General features: G+C 40.3%; 1 protein-coding gene across 1 annotated transcript; it reads left to right on the forward strand.

Annotated features, from left to right (window-relative positions):
• The first annotated feature begins 2450 nt into the window (after positions 1-2450).
• Positions 2451-12135, forward strand: Su(var)3-7 (Suppressor of variegation 3-7). The gene is made up of 9 exons (XM_067761338.1): positions 2451-2685; positions 2769-3252; positions 4341-4748; positions 4805-4975; positions 6728-7051; positions 7282-7494; positions 7563-7754; positions 9795-10328; positions 10403-12135. The coding sequence occupies exons 2-9, from the start codon at positions 2831-2833 to the stop codon at positions 11049-11051; spliced, it is 2913 nt and encodes a 970-aa protein (XP_067617439.1). The 5' UTR covers positions 2451-2685; positions 2769-2830; the 3' UTR covers positions 11052-12135.
• Positions 12136-18690: the final 6555 nt, after the last annotated feature.

The raw sequence follows: 18690 nt of genomic DNA on the forward strand, positions 1-18690 counted from the left end.
AGCCAGCCAATTGGTTTTTGGTGTCTCGCCATATCCATAACCTAAAATATTTGAGTTGATGTACTTAATAACTTTTTGTAGATTTCATTCATTGCTTTGGATATGTTATGACTAACATGCCAACCTAATATAAACGCACGCAAGTCTTTTCTGTCAAAAATGTCTCATGCACATACAACTTGCATGAGAGCCATAGTGTACAAGTACAAGTGTGTTGACTTATCTGTCAAGCATTCTGACAGGCACTCGCTGGATTCGGAATGACAGCGAATTCAAAATGGATACCATTACCGAATGCTCCGAATGATTGAAAAATTGAAAAAGTCCATACGATTGGTAGTCAAAAATGTTGTCGTTGAGACTAAAAATGCGACTCTAGACCTGAGATTTCCATCAGGTGAGCGAGGCTGTTTGTAGTTTTGACGTTTATCGCTTAGTGAACACACTTGGTATAGGTACACTATGATGAGAGCAACCCAAATTGAATTTGCTGCGTGAAAATCTAACTCGATTTCCAATTTTTGTTCTGCGTGACATTTAGATTTGACGTTTGCACACATGCTTTACACTGTCGCAACGCATGCTTATTTGGGTTCGCCGGTTGTTTCCGTGCGCTAAAAAAAACGCAGTGCGGTTTTATTAGGTTGGCATGTAAGATACTTATTTTTTGTGGAATATATTTGTAATTTTTTGCGTTTTCTTCATTTTTATGAAATTTTCACGATTTTTTGGTTAAAGTACCATTAATCGATCACATTGGAGATGGTTTTGGATTTGGGTATGGTTACGACTATGGCGTTAGGGTCATGGTTCAATTATGTACAGCATTGTGAATGATGACAAAGTGTGTTATCTTATCTGTGAACTGCCTGACAGGCTGTTCAATATGGCTACTTTTCAGCGTTTTGACAGGCTGTTCAATATGGCGGCGCCTATATTCAGCGGGTGATAGAAAGAGATACAGAATGAGACAGCGATAGTCAAATACGAATCAGGTGATCCAATCACTTTGGTATTTTGAATTTTATGCAGAAGATATCACACTTAGTCATCATTCACAATGATGTACAGGTTGGCTCATCTCATCAGCTGATTTTATTTATGTCATTGCATGGTCGAAGGGATTGTCAAAAGGAGATGGCAAACTCAAAATGAAACCAACACATTGGCAACATTTTACTTACACATACAAAAACTGCTAAGTTTTTTGTTTCCATTCCATACCATTCGCACCAACACCAATACACAGATTTTGACAATTTGAACAGACATTTTTGTTGCTTTACAGATGAGCCAACCTGTATATAGTTGAACCATTGTTAGGGTTAAGGAAGTTTTTTTGGCCCTTAATTTTGGTATGCACTATGGCTAGTTCCGCCATGGTATGCACACAGCTTCCTCCAATTTGCGTCTTTTACGTCCCACGACCATAGCGCAGACTCGAAGTATGATCGTTCCGCCATGGTCTGGACAATTGTTTTGTGTAAAATCTTTCTATTCCTCAGTTGCCATACCTACCTGTCAAATAATAGCTGACAGGCAGAATGGCTGTCGCAATTAGCTAAAGAATGGAAGTAAGGTCTGCTTTTTGCCCACGGTTAATAAACTGAAGTGCCATGAATTGCCCATTTATGTTTCAAGCCAACTTCTTTAAAATGTGTCTAATGAAAGTCAAACTACATATAATATATTGCCAGTTAAGCAAGTATTTAAAAATAAGTAAATAATGCAATATACCAGTCATCTTCAAAAACAAACATTCCCCACTTATATAAATTTGCAACTCACGAAATTAAAGAAAACCTGAAAATTTGACAGTTAATACTCTTGTTCTTAGGGATCGGACCTACATATGTGAATGCATAGATTAACTATACCTGTAGAATGTCAAAGGACACGTATTGACCTCGGCAAAAATAATCTGAAACTAGAAAAATGTTGAAGCTTTTCATGTGATTATTGTAATTTTGTTGAACACAGTAAAATAAATGGTGTACAAAGGGATTTTACACTGATTTAATTGTGATCCCAAACTATTGGTGGTCCGGTAAGGGTAAGTTTCATGAGCGCGACCGACCATGAATCCCGCCCATTTCGAAGTTGTCAGGGGTAATTTTTCGGGTTTTCGTGAATATTATTTTGATGAACTCATAATTTTTTTACGCGTTCGGATTTATAATACAAAGGTCAAAACGCGTCTTTTAACACCTCTTCTAGACTTTTACCGAATCTACATTTATATTGCTAAGTTTTTGCGTCAGTCTGGTCTGTCATTGCGCCACGTCCGTGGCCTCAGTCATAACCATTTAATGTAATGCAGTTTTTTGCAGTTGTTTACATCACATATGCGCAAGTCCCCTTAAGTTTGTGATAGAAAGTTTGTATGAGGCGCTGATCGTTAGGCTGAAATTGCTGACAATCAGATGATAGTCATATGATAGTCAGTATTCTTGTTGGGTGACGGAGTGGGAATGATGACCTCTATAATTTTTCAATGATGTGGCTACGTCTATAATCTGTAGCGGAAACTTCGTCAATTAATCGCCGACGTTTTCACAAAATCGACTGCTGTTTCACATCCTTAGTTTGCAAATTATCCTGCCGAAGCTTCTAAAATTTTTAACTGGATAGAATCGAACATAATTCAACTTATTTGTAAAAATACATCTATCCATTTGGTTATATGTGAGTTTCTAAAGCAATATGTAGAAGTTGTGTGTAATTCGTAAGAGTGAGTGCTTATTCGTGATTTCGTTCTCCATAAACAGTGGTTTTGTGAGATAGGAACGAAACTAGCGGCCATTACTTTTTGGCGTTATCGATTCGTAAAATGGAGTTTGCAGGTTTAAAGAACGTAAATATAAAAGACGAACCCATTGATTATCTTGAAAATATGGATAGCATGGACGGTGAAGTTGTTTCCGAAAATAATACGGTTGATGTGGATCCTATGAATTTATTGGAGATTGTGGCACAACGTTGCAGCGATGATGAGCATGAATTAACGCGAAGCTCTGTAAATGTAGAAGGTGCAGAAGGAAATGTTGATAAATGGAGTCAATGGATAAAAACATTTCCTTGGCTATTGCGAAGAGCAGAAGGAAAACGTTTGGGTTTCTGCCTTTATTGTGGTAAAAATATGAATGTTGAGGGTCCTTTTAATTTAGAAAGACACAATTGTGCTTTGATACATAAAGAAAGACAACAGAACTATGAAGCATTTTTATTAAGCTGCAAGGAATCCTTTGACGAGTAAGTTTGGTGACGTTTTACAAGACGGTGCACCACCTAATATTTATCAAAAATTATCAAAGGTGGTATCAAAAGACGCGTCTCGACCTCGCGTTTTTAGAATCCGAAAGCGAAAAATTAATTTTTTTCTGTCAAAAGATATAAGCAAAAAATCGGTTCAAATTTTCATGTGGTTGTTGTTTTTTGTCAGATTTATTGGACACACACACATACTAATGCAGAAAGGTGTTCTGCGCGCATTTAGTTTTGATCCCCAAACTGGTTTCGGACCCGCCCAGGGTAATTTTTTTATGGTAATAGTCTAGTTGAGGGGTCGACTTCTAATACGCGTCAAAAAATTTCGAGAGAAGTGTCAAAAGACGCGTATTAATCTCGAGAACAATAATCCGAAGGCGGAAAGGAAAAATTTTGCTCCTGTCCGGAGATATTTGGAGTTGAAGTTGGCGATTTTCATGTAGTTGTTGTTGTGTTAGTACCCCAAAAAAATTTGTGCATCACCGTGGCGGTAGCCACGGTTATACCACACACCCGGACTTGGCATGGCCCAGGGTTAGTTTTTATAAGCGCGGCCGAAGGCCGCCAACGCAGAAAGGTTTTCTGCGCAAAAATAATATGGATCCAACCCCCGGTTTCGGAGGTACCCGCGGGTCTTTTTCCGGTTTTTCGTTAATATCTTTTGAACGAGTTAAAATTTTTATTCTCCGCCTTCGGATTATTAATACTGATGTCAAGACGCGTCGTTTGACACCTCTCGATATTTTTGGTAGCGCAGTCGACCCCTCAACTAGACTATTACCTTTTTTATAAGCGCAGAAAGGTGTTCTATGCAAAAATACTGTGGATCCGGCCCCATATTTCGGACCCTCTCTGGGTCATTTTACGGTTTTTTTGTGAATAACTTTCGACAGAAATAAAAGTTTTGATTTCCGCTTTCGGATTCTTAAAACGGAGGTCGAGACGCGTCTTTTGATACCACCTTTGATAATTTTAGATAAAACTTAGGTGGTGCACTGTCTTGTAAAACGTTACCGTAAGTTTGTTAATGTGTTTTTGAAATTTAAATACATGATTGACAAAAATTATTTTAGGGAAGGTCTAAACGCCATCAAAGAAGAAATTGATGCCGATAACACCGGTCGCGTATCAGAAGGCCTAGTAGCTAGTCGACTGGAAAAGTCTAAGGCACTTAATGATTTCAATTGGAAAAATTGGTTAAGTGCTCATAGTTGGTTAGTGCGTGAGAATTCTGAAGATGAGTTAAGCACTAAAGGTTATTGCAAATATTGCAAATGTGTTTTCGACGTAGAATTTTCACTTACCAGACAAAGGCATGAACAATCTATTAAACACAAACTTGGAGGAAATACATTTTTTACGGAAGAAAATGGCGATGGTGAGCCTTTTGATGGGTCCGAAGATTTTAGTAAAGCAATTGAAACCGACATTGATGCAATGGATGAAACTACTATTAATAATATAGATATTCATGTAACTAGGTTCGGAATCATTATTTTAAATTTGAATAAATATTAAATATTCACATGTTTTATAGCAAAGTTTTGAAAGGACGCTTATTCGATAAAGTATCGGGTTCAAGTAGGCAACGATTGTGCCGAGTTTGTAGAGTTGTAATGGACAAACACAGCTGTCGAAAGCACATCAAATCGAAGTTGCATCGCAAAAATATGCAAGCTCTGGCAATCAGTTCTAGAAAAGATAAAAAGTAAGTATGGTTTATATAACATTATGACACATTGGTTTCCGGTTTACACCAATAGGTCTTTGGAAAATCGGTCGGGATTATTGCAAACGTTATACCTTTAAAGATAGTAGACCAATACCCCAGCGGGTGAGGGGGTTAGAATATACCCGCAGTAGGTATGCCTGTCGTAAGAGGCGACTGAAATACCAAATAGATTCAAGTAGTAGCGCAACCCTTTCATGTTGCCAATTGTCAACCTCAGCGATCTGTGGCGAATTTGTTTCTTTAACAGCCGTGCCTCTGGCGACCTCGAGCCCTCATGGATCTAGGGGTTGGGAGGGCGGGATGGCCTAGAAGGTCGCATGTGGTCATAACAAATCGTTCCCGAAATGGTCGGGCTTGGTACCGGAACTGCTTCCGGCAAAGGACCATCAACAACAAAACACTCCCTAAGGCCTTCGGGGAGTGTCCTTATCGCTACAACAACAACAACATAGTGGGGTGAAATAATTATGTGCAGTAGTTGAAAATGTATAAGACGGTCTGAATTTAACATTGAACTGAATTTCGTCGAGCAAGAATGACTTAGAAATCGTCCCTCTTATAAGGTTTACTATAAATAAAACTCCAACTATCTTTCTACGGCTCTGTAACATAGGCAACTAGAAAAGTTTCAACCGGCTGCTGAAGACGAAAGATTCCCCGACGTATCACTGTGTCTCAATTGCAGCGTTGTTTTTTGCCAATACAAAAAAACAATTACCCAAAGTTGACAATGTAACCCTAAAAATAGCAAATATCCCATTAGAAAGAATAAACCAAATAAAATACTTAGGAGTTATAATAGATGAAAGACTAAAGTTTGATGAGCATCTTAAATATGTAGAGGGGAAAGTTTCAAAGAAGATAGGTTTTATGATACGGACGTGCAAGCACATAAACCGATACTATAAAACAATGGTCTATAAGTCTATCGTTGAACCTCATTTTATATATTGCCCAACGATTTTATTTACAATAGCTGATTCAAGGATAAATACGTTGCAGAAAAAACAAAATACGGTGATGCAATTTATTTTAAAGAAGCGTTTTGATACTCCCATACAAGAGCTACTAAACAGCTTGAACTGGCTTAGTGTAAAACAGCTTGTGTTATATTATACTTTGAAATTCATACACAACATGAAATTATGAAACCTACCAAATTATCTAAATGATCGTGCAAATACAACAACGATGTCCATAACTATAACACAAGAAACAAAAATAATTTCCACTTGCCAATTGTAAAATCCGAATTTGATAAAAAGAGTATATATTTTGAGGGATTAAGAGAATACAATGAACTTCCTAGGGACTTAAAAGATTGTAAAAATATGAAAGAGTTCAAGAGGCTATTATACGAATATTGTAAAGGAGTACCTATTAGGTAAAAAAGAAATACATTTTATAACTCAAAATTAATTATGCAAAATCCAAAGACTGTATAATGTATAAATGTGATCTTATAGATTTAATCTAAGTCTAAAGACTGTAATAAATAAAATAACTAACTAACTAACTAAAAAAATACAAAGGAAAGTAGGAATGCCGTTAATATTATTCACTTTTCATCTAGATGGTATCAAAGTACACACCGCCTTTTTACATAGCCTAAAGCTAAAGTAAATCAAAAACGAAGAATAGTTGTTAGGTGTGATGCTTATGTATATGTCCTATCTAACAACATTTAACATACATCATGTTATATATATATATATATACTTATTTTAGAATCAGCGTAATGAGTTTAAGTAATATGCCAGTGGATTGGAGTAAATTTACGAAAATTCATAGCTGGATTTGTGCAGATCCTGATGATCCTAAATATGCATATTGTTCATATTGTGAGAAACGTTTCATGTACGGTTTATCTGTAGTGAAACGAGCATTGCACGAAAAATCACAATCACATTGTGAAGCTATGAAACGAAAGCTCGGAAATCGTGAGGGAAACAATGGTGTTGCAACCGAAGCCAATGGGTACCAGCAAAATGAGAGTTTGAATATGGAATATGATTGTGAAGAAAGTGAAGCAAATGGGAGCATCTTGAAACGGTATGGAATATATGCTAGGCCGGCAATAAGAAAAGGATTTATGTGAATAAAAGAAAACAATGTAAAAATATTTGTAAAAACGAAATGTAACCGGTATAAGGTTCCAATGAGTTGTACCATTTTAATTGATTTGGTTTTTAACTTTCTTTTATTCACTCTTAAAATAATTGATTTTTTTGCCGGGTTTTTATTATGTAATATATAATTTAATAAGTTTTTCATTTCAACAGTAAACGCGCTCAATTCAGTGATAAATGGTTTGAATTGAATCCTTGTTATCAGCGCAATGAAAACGATGAGGACTACATATACTGCAAATGTTGTAGCGTCAACTTATTAATCAAAAATTTAAATATTCATAAGCACGAACGAGCGGAACGTCATAAACAAGCCGCACAACTTTACGCGGAAAGACCAATATCAAATATAACTTCGACTCATTTGTAAGTACCTACAACATTAAAAAAGATAAATGCTTCCTTTTAAATCGTTGATTTATTTTTAAATTTAGGCAAACTCGTAAGGAAAATCCTATTATTAGGTTTCCATGGATTCGACGCACCAAGAATGGACAAGTATTTTGTAAATTTTGCCGCATCGTTTTATCAGCTAAATACAAGCCGGCTGCTCATGAGCAAACGGAACGACACAAATGGGCGGCTGAAAAGTATTATTCACGCAAAAATGAACAGGACAACGAAGGGTATGTATTACTTTCGTCATTTCTTACACAGCTCGAAGAGTATATATTATCAGGCAGATAATTATCTCCCCCAGCGGGTTAGGGGGTCAGAATGTACCCGTGGTAGGTATGCCTGTCGTAAGAGGCGACTAAAATACCAGATTCAAGGGGCTGTGTAGCGCAACCCTTTCAGGTTGCCAGCGCAATATATAGCTTCTCCAAACCCAATTGTCAACCTCACCTATCCGCGGCGAATATTGTTCACTAACAGACGAGGCTCTGGCTCCTCATGGAACTTGAGCGTGGGGAGGGAGGGATGGCCTGAAGGTTTAATGTGGCCATATAAATCGTTCCCGAGATGGTCGGGCTAGCACCTTAATGGTGCCGTGTTACCGGAGCGCACCGGATCTGTGTCCGGCAAAGGACCATCACATTCATAACTCTCCCCAAAGCCTTCGGGGAGAAACCTTATCGCTACAACAACAACAACATTATATATTATCAGCATTGCCTTAAAAGCTTTAAACTTTTTTGGGATTCAAGGAGTTGATAAGCGCTATACAAAGCTTTCTTCAGAGCTTCCGCAACCCACGTTATGTATGTCGGGGTTGATTCTGGATAGGTAAGAGCAGGCATGCTTAACGAACGAAACGATATCATTTCGTTACGATAATCAACGCTAATAAACGAAACGAAGTGACTTCGTTTCGTTTATTAGCGTTGATTATCGTAACGAAATGATATCGTTTCGTTCGTTAAGCATGCCTGGGTAAGAGCTTAACCTGTTACCTTATCCAGATATAAGTTGGATAGAATGACGTGCGTCCCCCTAGAGATAGGTTTGTGTTCTTCTCCTACATGCGGTTGTGTTCTCAGGTGACGTATTTCCTAATAATGCTTGCATAGATGACTTCTTAAGTACCTTCGAGGTGGGGCCTCTTCAGTCAGATGTCTGTTGGGATGCTCAGGTTTCTGGGTATTCAGCAGAAACTGTTTGTTCAGCAATTCACTTCTCTCTCTAATGGGAAGTATTCTCGCCTCACTATGTAGGAGGTGTTCTGAGGACATAAGAAGACAGCCTTTAGCGATTCAGAGAGCAGTGTTTTGACAGTCCTGTATTTGCATCCAGTGAGTAACCTTTAGACTTGTTGACCATATGGGGCCGATTGGTTTGCAAGAGGTAATGAGAGTCTCTTTGTATTCACCCCAAGTGCTGCCGGCAAGGGATTTGAGAATTTGATTACGACTCTGGATTTTAGGTACAATTGCGGTTGCATGCTCGCCAAAATGTAGATCCTGATCGAACTTCATACCCACAATATTTTTGTGTAAGACTGTCCGTAGCCTAATGCCATCGATATGTTGTAAATAAGTTTTCCGATGATTTGGTCGTTGACAATGTAAGGCTCCACCAGGCGAAAAACTGGAGAGATCCAGATAGTTGTTTATTTTATTACATAGCACATCGATGGGTGGACCGGGACCTATAGCCATTATTGTGCACCCTGTGGTACCATATGTTTAAGTATTCTGGGTTTAGATGTTTAGTTCCTGAAAGCACCGATTCCTGGCGACCAGACAGATAATTTGCAGTCAACCTTTTGAGACTTGGAGGAAGGTAGAACCCTTCCAAGTCTTGCAGTAACGTGCCGTGGTTGCCTGTATCAAAACCCTTTGATAAGTCTAGCGCTACGGGTACTGTTCTGTTGTGGGTTTTTGATTCAATCCGCAATTTATCTGCGTGTTGATTGTGTTTAGCGCGGCTTTCGAAAGCCATGCTGATAATTGGCGAGACGCAAGTTAGCACTGAAATAGGGAAGCAAAATGGATTCAAGTGTATCTTAATGGCGTTTGTTACCGGAACGTATCGGATCTATGTATATCGGGCAAAGGACCACCAACATCGACAACAGTCCCCAAAACCTTCGGGCAGTGTTTTTATCGTTAATATATCAACAACAACGTTTTTCGGTAATTTATTATGTGGCATATTTTTTCTTTTACGAATTGCATTTAATAATGCTTATGTCCTTCCAATTCATTATTATTATTATATCATAGCTTTACAATTGAACATAAATCCGCTGATGGGCTGCAAGGTGGTGATAGTGTAGTTAGCGATGAGGAGATGAAACCGACATTGACAATCCATCATGAGAATGGCATGAACTGGCAACAAAAATATGAATGGCTAACATTTCACGAATCGGAAATTCGCCAGTTTTATGGTTTTTGTAATTATTGCAAACAAAGCGTTTTCGTACCAACATCCACTTTTGCAGCAAAGCATGAAATAAGTTCAATTCATTTACGTTCCCAATTGAATCAACGTAGACAAAGTGAATTGGAAACATCCCAAATGATGGCCAAAAACGAGGGGACACATAAATATAAACTCTATAAGTGGCTTTTACCAGATCCAGAAGAGAACAGAAATTTTGGTTATTGTAAATACTGCAAAACTCGGGTTATGACTGAAGGATTAATGGCTTTGGGTCATCATAACTCTCGCAGTCATCGAAAGGCTACAGAACTCTATATGCAGAATCACAAAAATGATGGTTCAGATGATGAATGCAGTATGATGGATGTGAGGTGCGTATGAAATATATGTTATAAAACATTTAAATATATATATTAGATCGTATTCATATTTTCTTTTTATATAGCCATACTGATCAATTACATAACATGGAAAGCATTAATCCAGAAGAATCTGGTTCAGAGATGTCGTCATTGGCTACACGTCTAAATAATGCTCATACGGAAATGCTAAGCTTGATACGAGAAATGAAGGGAAATAATAATCGACAAAACCAAAATATACCAAATCTACCAGGGCCTGGACACTCCGCTGCTACAACTGCGGATACAGACCTATCATATTCACGACTTTCCGAACAACTTAATGGCAAACCGGAGTTAAAAAAGGCTAAGTATAGCGAACGTAATACATATGATTTGTTCTTTGACAGCATGAATGAAGCCGTTAAGAAGTTACCATCCGATTTGGCTGCAGAGAGTAGGATAAAAATTATGCAGATCGTATATGATTTAGAAATGCGAGCACTACAACGCACTCAAACCACTCAGCAACAAGCAACGCAAAGTCCACAGAGAGAAACTCCGTCACCGCAAACTACAACTGCTGCCATACAAGAAGAAAATGCTACTTCCATTACAAACCCGACAAATACAGATGCCGATGCCGTTGATGATGATGATGATGAACACCAAAAACAAGATGATGATGAAGAAATCATTCCAGATAGCGGCGAATTGAGTACAAATCAGTGCACCAATAGTGACGCATCGTAAATTAAATTTTTTTTAGATAACATACAATAGTTGCAAACAGCATTAAATGTATTCTCTTCTGTGTTTTTTTATTTATTTTATTTTTGCGCCAAAATATGATACTTGTTTGTTGTAAGCATACCATTGCTCGAGCTGCTAAGTGGTGCATTGCCAAATTTTATTCATACATTCGATTAAATACTATTGTGGTGGTCTCATGAAAGACTTGAGGAGTTTCGTTATTCGCGTGGAAAATGAGACATTTCATTTTTCACGTGGAAAACTAGTACAGTTTGTTATTCGCGTGGAAGACACCATAAACATCAACACCATTAAACAATAGTTTGTCTTCTACGTAAACAACGAAATATGCTAGTTTTCCACGCGGACAATGAATATTGTAAGGCTTCCACGCAAGCAATGAAACGTGTTAGTCTTACATAAGAATTTGAAACGTGCTAGTTTTCTTTGGGAGCGCCGATTTGTTGGATGTTAGTTTGAATTCGTGTAAAAGTATCTATTTAGATCTACAATAACTTTAAAAACTTTTTAATTTTGCAGTCTGAATTTTATACAATTAAAAAAGAATTGATAAAGAAAAGCATTGATGATTATTATATAAAGTCCCACATTTTATGAAGTGCTACTGCTCAAAGACTTCTCTTAAATAAATTTTAATAAGAACCAAATGGAGTTTGAAATTACACATTCTGTATAGCTTTAAGAACTTTTTTTATTCTTAACATAGCTTAACTAAAAAACTGACATAAAACTGGTATGCGCTTGTTGCCTATGATCTGTTAAGCTCAGTATTAGAGAGATGGAGGCTATAGAACTGAGCTCTTGGAACACTTTTAATAAAAAAAAGTTATGTGTATCAGCAGGTAACACTCGTCTTAGCAGTTACGGCCAATTTTTAAGAATTTACAGTGAACATTTTTACCTAATGTAAATGCTGTAAGCTTTATGTACGTATACACTATTTTTATTTAGGGTTTGTCTTAATGAAAATAAAATTGACGAGTTTGATCAGTTACATAGATGTATGTAGTACATAGACCGTTTCAGAAAAAAGTTTCATGAATATAAAATCCTTCGGAATCAATTCTTTATTTCTCTTAAAACTGTTATCGGCCTATTATAAACTGTTTTGCTTGAAACAATTTCGACGCTTCAGTTAGAACTTTCTTGAAGTCGCTTTAGATATGACAAACTTAGATTGGGACACGACAGACTAAACAAATGAGAGTTTTTGGTCAGATAAAACTCTGTACAATCTGGTAAGTAAAACGGTTGTCTCTGATCTTCTCACCTAATTTTTGCGCATAAAACTTCCACAGCAAATTTTGCAGTCGACTTGCCGGAAGGAGGGAGGGATCTTGGGGAACATAAAAAGCAATCAATCAAGACTGATTTCCAACAATGCCTAGCTTTACACGTCGTCCGGACTAAAATTACGCAGTACTGCTTCATTATACCAGAACACTACCTTCAATGCGAGATACAAATGCAGATGTTGCAGTGACAATTACCTAAACACTGATTTCTAATGTTCATAGCACACACCGTGAAGACCAGACCAGACAAAGAAACGATCATTACCACATACAAAGCAATTGGCCAGCCGATTGCATGCTACGCGTCCCCTATATGGTCGCCAAGCCTAAAAACTACTCACTGGAAGAAGGAACTTAACCGCACTGGAACAATATTCTATAAAAGCGTGCAATTACTGGCATATGCTGATGACATTGATATCATCGGCTTAAACATCCGCGCTGTTAGTTCTGCTTACTCCAAACTGGAAAAAGAAGCGTAAAAGATGGGTTTGATGGTGAATGAGGACAAAACGAAGTACCTGCTGTCATAGAGCAAAGAGTCAGCGCATACGCGCCTTGGAAACCACGCTACTGCTGGTAGCCATAATTTCGAAATAGTAAAAGACTTCGTTTATTTGGGAACCAGCATCAACACTAGCAACAACATCAGCACTGAAATCCAGCGAAGAATCAATCTTGCCAATAAATGCTACTTTGGACTAGGTAGGCAATTGAAAAGTAAAGTCCTCTCTAGGCGAACGAAAATCATGCTCTACAAGTCATCGTACCATCCTGCTATATGGGGCAGAAGCATGGACCATGACAACAGCAGATGAAGCGGTTTTGGGAGTGTTCGGGAGAAAAGTTATCGAAAGATTTATGGACCTCTACGCGTTGGCGATGGCGAGTACCGAAGAAGATTTAATGATGAGCTGTACGAGATATACGCAACATCAATATAGTCCAGCGAATTAAAACGCAGCGGCTGCGCTGGCTAGGCCATGTTTTGCGAATGAAAGATGATGCTCCGGCCAAGAAAGTGTTTCTATCGGAACCCGCCTATGGAAGCGCGGCCCCCCTCCGTTGAAAGGACCAGGTGGAAAACAATTTAAACTCTGTTGGTGTGACCAACTGGCGCCGGTTGGCGGAGCGAAGGAGCGACTGGCGCCCCTTGTTGGACGGCCATAACCGTTTAGGCGGTTAAGCGCCAATTAAGTAAGTAAGGAAGAAGCTACAAGCCTGCCAAAATACTGCTCTCAGAACCGCCACGGGCTGTCTCCTTATGTCCCCAGAACACCATCTGCATAATGAGGCGAGAATACTCCCCGTCAGGGAGAGAAATGAGTTGCTGACCAACCAGTTCCTGTTGAATACCCAGAAACCTGAGCATCCCAACAGACATCTGATTGACGAACCAGCACCGCCTAGGGGCTTAAGGAGTCATCTCCGTAAGCATTTTGAGGAAATACGGCACCTAAGAACCCAGCCGTATGAAGCGAAAAAACACAAGCAGGTCCTTGGTGAACTCCATAAACAGGCGTCTGACCTTTATGCCGGGAATTGCCAGGTGAATCTAGTACTCAAAGAAAAGTATCCAAAACTTGCGGAAGAGGAACGCATACTCCCCAGGGAAACGCGTGTCACTCTTGCTGAACTTCGTTCTGGATACTGTAACAGGTTATACTCTTACCTATCCAGAATCAACCCCGATATACAAAATGTATGCCCCGCTTGCAATGTGTCCCCACATGACACCAACCATCTCTTTAATTGTAATGTGGAACCAACGCCTCTAACACCCCTTTCCTTGTGGTCCACCCCTGTTGAAACAGCAAGTTTCCGTGGACTACCGTTAGGGGATATTGATGACAATTTGTGATTGGGCGCGGCTGTTAGGTGGGGCGAAGCATTGCTACAACAACAACAACAACAGTATATGTTAAACATTCATACACCTTGGCATCCTAACAGAAAACTGACTGATGGAGGACTGCATCCCAGAAATTTAAAGGGAAATAACCGCAAGCACTACCAACAGACCCGGCACACAAGAAGCCGGATGAATCAGGTGAGCATGACCAGGGCTTAGCGACACCCACAAAGATTCGACAAAGTCGTATGGCGGCAAATGGCAGGCGAAACTCATTCTCAGAACCCATCGACCTTAACTCACAGTGGAGGAAACCAGACTTCCCACAGAAACTCCTGTTATTCTTTGTCGGACTCGAGGAAATGCGCGAGCATTTGGAAAATGGCAGGGATAATTCCACTACTAAAGCCTGGTAAACCAGCGAACGAAGGGGAGTCATATTGACCGATATCACTTCTTTTGCCTTCATTTCAATGCGAATCTTCGCTAGGCACCCATCAACATGGCTTCCGCAAAATGCACAGCACTGCCACTTCGCTAAACGCCATAAACACTCAGATAAATTACAGACCAAATTCGAAAAAACCCCATCACAGACGGTGATCGTGGCACTCGACCTTTCAAACGCTTTAAACCACTGCACGCTACTTCAAGAAATAGGATTTTCACCCCTTCCCCTTTGTCTAAAAAATATGGACCTCATCCGAATGGTCGGCAAGCGTCGGTTCAATTTAGGAACGAAACCTCAAAGCTTAGGAGAATTAAACCGGGTGTGTCCAATCCCGGAGTACGGCGGAGTACTCTAACACCGCACCACGGCAGCCGCCGTCTTTCTAGTTTCTTCACCTTCGCGCAACCCGGCATTATTACCGGCTAAATCGACGGCCACTCTGTTTACGACATGGAAGGAACAGATAACACAAATATTGAACCTTCACGTGGACGGTGTTACACTACCGACTGTCAGTCAGCCAAAGATCTCAGGGGTAACATTCGGTAATACTCTCCCCGCCAAGTCGCATGCCACCGAAGTTGTATCTAAAGTACAAAGCCGCAACAAAATCTTTAAGTCGCTTGCCGGCAGCACTTGGAGGAATGATAACGAAACATTGCTAACCATGTGCAAACCAATTGGCCGGCCGCTCATGTCCAACGCGTCACCAGTTTGGTCGCTTTTATATATGAGTGTTTATTTAATTAATGAAATACGACACTAAATCACATGGTTTGCATTTGATAAGTCAAAGTGTGTCTTTGCGACACCATCGGTGGAGTTCCTTGGCCACCGCATCGACGAACAGGGCGTACATAAATCCGAAAAACACATTGAATGGCATAGCAAGTGGCAACACCAACAGGCTGGCCTGTGTTAGGCGCCACAGAGGTGGAGGGCAATGAACAGGCAGAAAATTATGCCACGATCAGTTGCAGCAGTATGTACGTGTTCAGCGATAACGCCAATGAGGTAGCACAGCACATCCTTCCCTATTGCGATGCCACTGCGAGAAAAATACCAAATATATTCCGGCTAATTCAAGTTTTATAAGCCCATAAGCTGTATGAAGTCTAAAGCCGTACTCGGTATTCGGGGGATGTTTCGACTTGGAAGAGTTACTGTGAAGAGCAGAGGGCACACAATAGACCTACAGGTCGCAGTGCACTACAACACAAAATTTAAGGTAACATCAAAAAACACTTCAGACACGTTTTTAAAAACAAGATTTATAAAAAGGAATGAAAGGCTTATCCGCATAATTTCATCCGATTCAAGCACAAGCCGTTCGAAGTCAGAGTATTATAAACTGTGGATCACGCTTATATGTGAGAAAAATTAAAAAGAAGCACAGCACACAAATTTAAACAAAGCTCAAGCTTTATCTCCTAGAAGGTAAACGCACCAAATTGTTACTAAGAGTTCTACCCTCACATGAATTTTTCCAGCAGAGATTTTTGATGATACTGACGTCATTTATATCTGAGGAACTACTGACGTGATGAAAATGATTTAAGCAATAACATGCGAGAAGCTTGATACTCCAGAGTGACGATATTATCGTCTTCACGTCTTCTTCGTCATCTGCTAAGAATGTATTAGAGGTCTGCTCTGGGCGTTTTCAAAGATAGTGCGTAGTTTTGTCAAAGAAAGATCAAATCATGATCTGGGCTGGCTTGTAGGAAGACAGAGCCTCCAATCTCTTGGATATTGTAGCTCCTAAGAAGGTTTTCGTGTAGATATATTGTCCGACTACCGAAGCTTATATCGCTCCGATTAATATTTGATGGCCCTAAAATAATAAAGAAGTATGGTACCGCAGGACTCATCGTGGAAGATCTCGTTCATAACTTTTCATATCCAATATTTATTCACGCTATCATACAAGAGGAAAGCTAACACAGCTGACAGCCTTGTATTTGGTTGTTACCAGCTCTATGGAAATGAGGTTATGTTAGGGTCTGCGCGTATGTATGTACATACATATGCAGACATTAATTAATAAGAAGCTTCGTTATGAGCCAATTCTGATAGATTCGATTCGAGCCCAAAAATGTGCTAGAGTTAGATATTTAACTACTTCTGATGCTAGTCTCTGAGAGTAAACTTAGAAATATGCTGCCTAAAGGGTAATAGGGACGGTAATAGTGAGTACGAACGCAAGGAGAAAACAGTGACGTCATTTTAGAGAAAACAATGCTTTACCAAAAGGCAAGAAGTTAAATATGCTGGCAGGCGGGAGTACTTACATCTCAATTGCTTCTTAAGCGAAACAAACTGGAGGAAAGGAAGCTGCTGGCCTGTCAAAACACCATCCAGAACTGCCACTAAATGCCTTCCTTTGATATCAGAACGTCATCTATACAATGAGACGGGAATACACTGAACAAACAGTATATGTTACGCTTCCCAAGGCAGTCGGTTCTATGTACCGGAGCGACTCGGGATTTTTACCGACCAAGGACTGTCATTTCACTGTAACCCCATTTAATTTGTTGCGTCCCTCCCACAAATTGTCGTCCTCCCAGCAGCTCCTTGCAGCAGGACTGCTCCATATTCTCTTACTCCGGGAAGGCATCGAATCCAATCCGGGTCCGTCTCCTGACCCCGGTCCTGAGAAATGGTTTTGCTGCATATGCCGGAAAAGAATCTTTTTAGGACGGTCATACTCTGTTCAGTATGTCTCGTGTAAGGGATGGTTGCATCGGACAGGTTGTTCTGGGCTTGATCCCAAAACCCGACGTCCACGTAACTTTTATAAATCTTTTGTGGCTCCTTGCTGTTCACGCCCGGAAACAGACTCTTAGTCCCTACCTCCGTTTGCACCGTTTGCCAGCACAGAATATATATGTTTGCGACATCCGCCCAATGCAGCTCCTGCCTTGGGTGGTGCCACTTTCCTAGATGTTCTGGTCTCCGCGATGGCAAGCCCCCGACGGGTTATATCGCGTCATGTTGCCAGGTCGCAAGCCTAAATCATCCGGGTACCCCAAGGACGCCCAGTCCCAGGGCCACAACAGCAATTGCGTCCTGGCCTTCCACAACCCAGGCGTAGTCAGCCGTCACTTACCCCCAGAGTGGCGGTGTCTCCCCTTATGCACTTCAAAATTCTGCAGTTAAACTGTAATGGACTAACTGGGAAGATTACGGAAATAGTCGATTTCATGAAGCGGCACAACATCCGCATTGCTGCGATTCAAGAGCAAAATCTGCATTGCAGACCTGCTCTGGGTATAATGTCCACAGGAAAGACCGCGAGAGCGGAAATGGGGGCGGTCTCGCGTTTATCATACACCACTCTGTGCAATATTATATATTTGATCCTGGCATCGACCGCAAGGACAATGTCTCAGAACGTCAAGGCCTGTCTGTCCGGTCAGGCGATGCAAACCTAGAAATCATCAACATCTACATCCCTCCTGCCACCTGTTGCCCCAGTGGATACCGCCCTAATATCAGAGCTTTACTCACTGGCAACAATCGCATTATCTTAGGCGATTTCAATGCCCATCACGATCTATGGCACTCAAACTTGCGGGCGGACAGTAGGGGTGAGATATTGGCGGATCAAATAGAAGAAACGACGTTCTGCACAATAAACGGAGACGCCCCCACACGTATGGTAGGAAGCTGTCACAGTTCGCCAGATATCTCAATCGTGAGCGCAGAACTCGTAAACTGCGTCAACTGGCAGCTGATGGTAACATTGGCATCCGACCACCTGCCTATACTTATTTCGTTCGAGCGTACCGCCGACTTCATCGTCACCGAAAAACGCACTTTCATAAACTTCAAAAAAGGAAAGTGGGAAGAATATAAATCTTTTACAGAGAATCTCTTTTCTGCCCTCCCTATCCCGACTGATGCCCGCCAAGGGGAGCGTGCCTTCCGTAAGCTCATTGAATCCGCCTCGGCACGTTTCATTCCCGTCGGGAAAATTCCCGAAATCCGGCCCCACTTCCCAGCAGAGGCCGCAAA

The sequence above is a fragment of the Eurosta solidaginis genome, chromosome 1, assembly GCF_040869045.1.
Source record: "Eurosta solidaginis isolate ZX-2024a chromosome 1, ASM4086904v1, whole genome shotgun sequence".
Classification (NCBI taxonomy): Eukaryota; Metazoa; Arthropoda; class Insecta; order Diptera; family Tephritidae; genus Eurosta; species Eurosta solidaginis.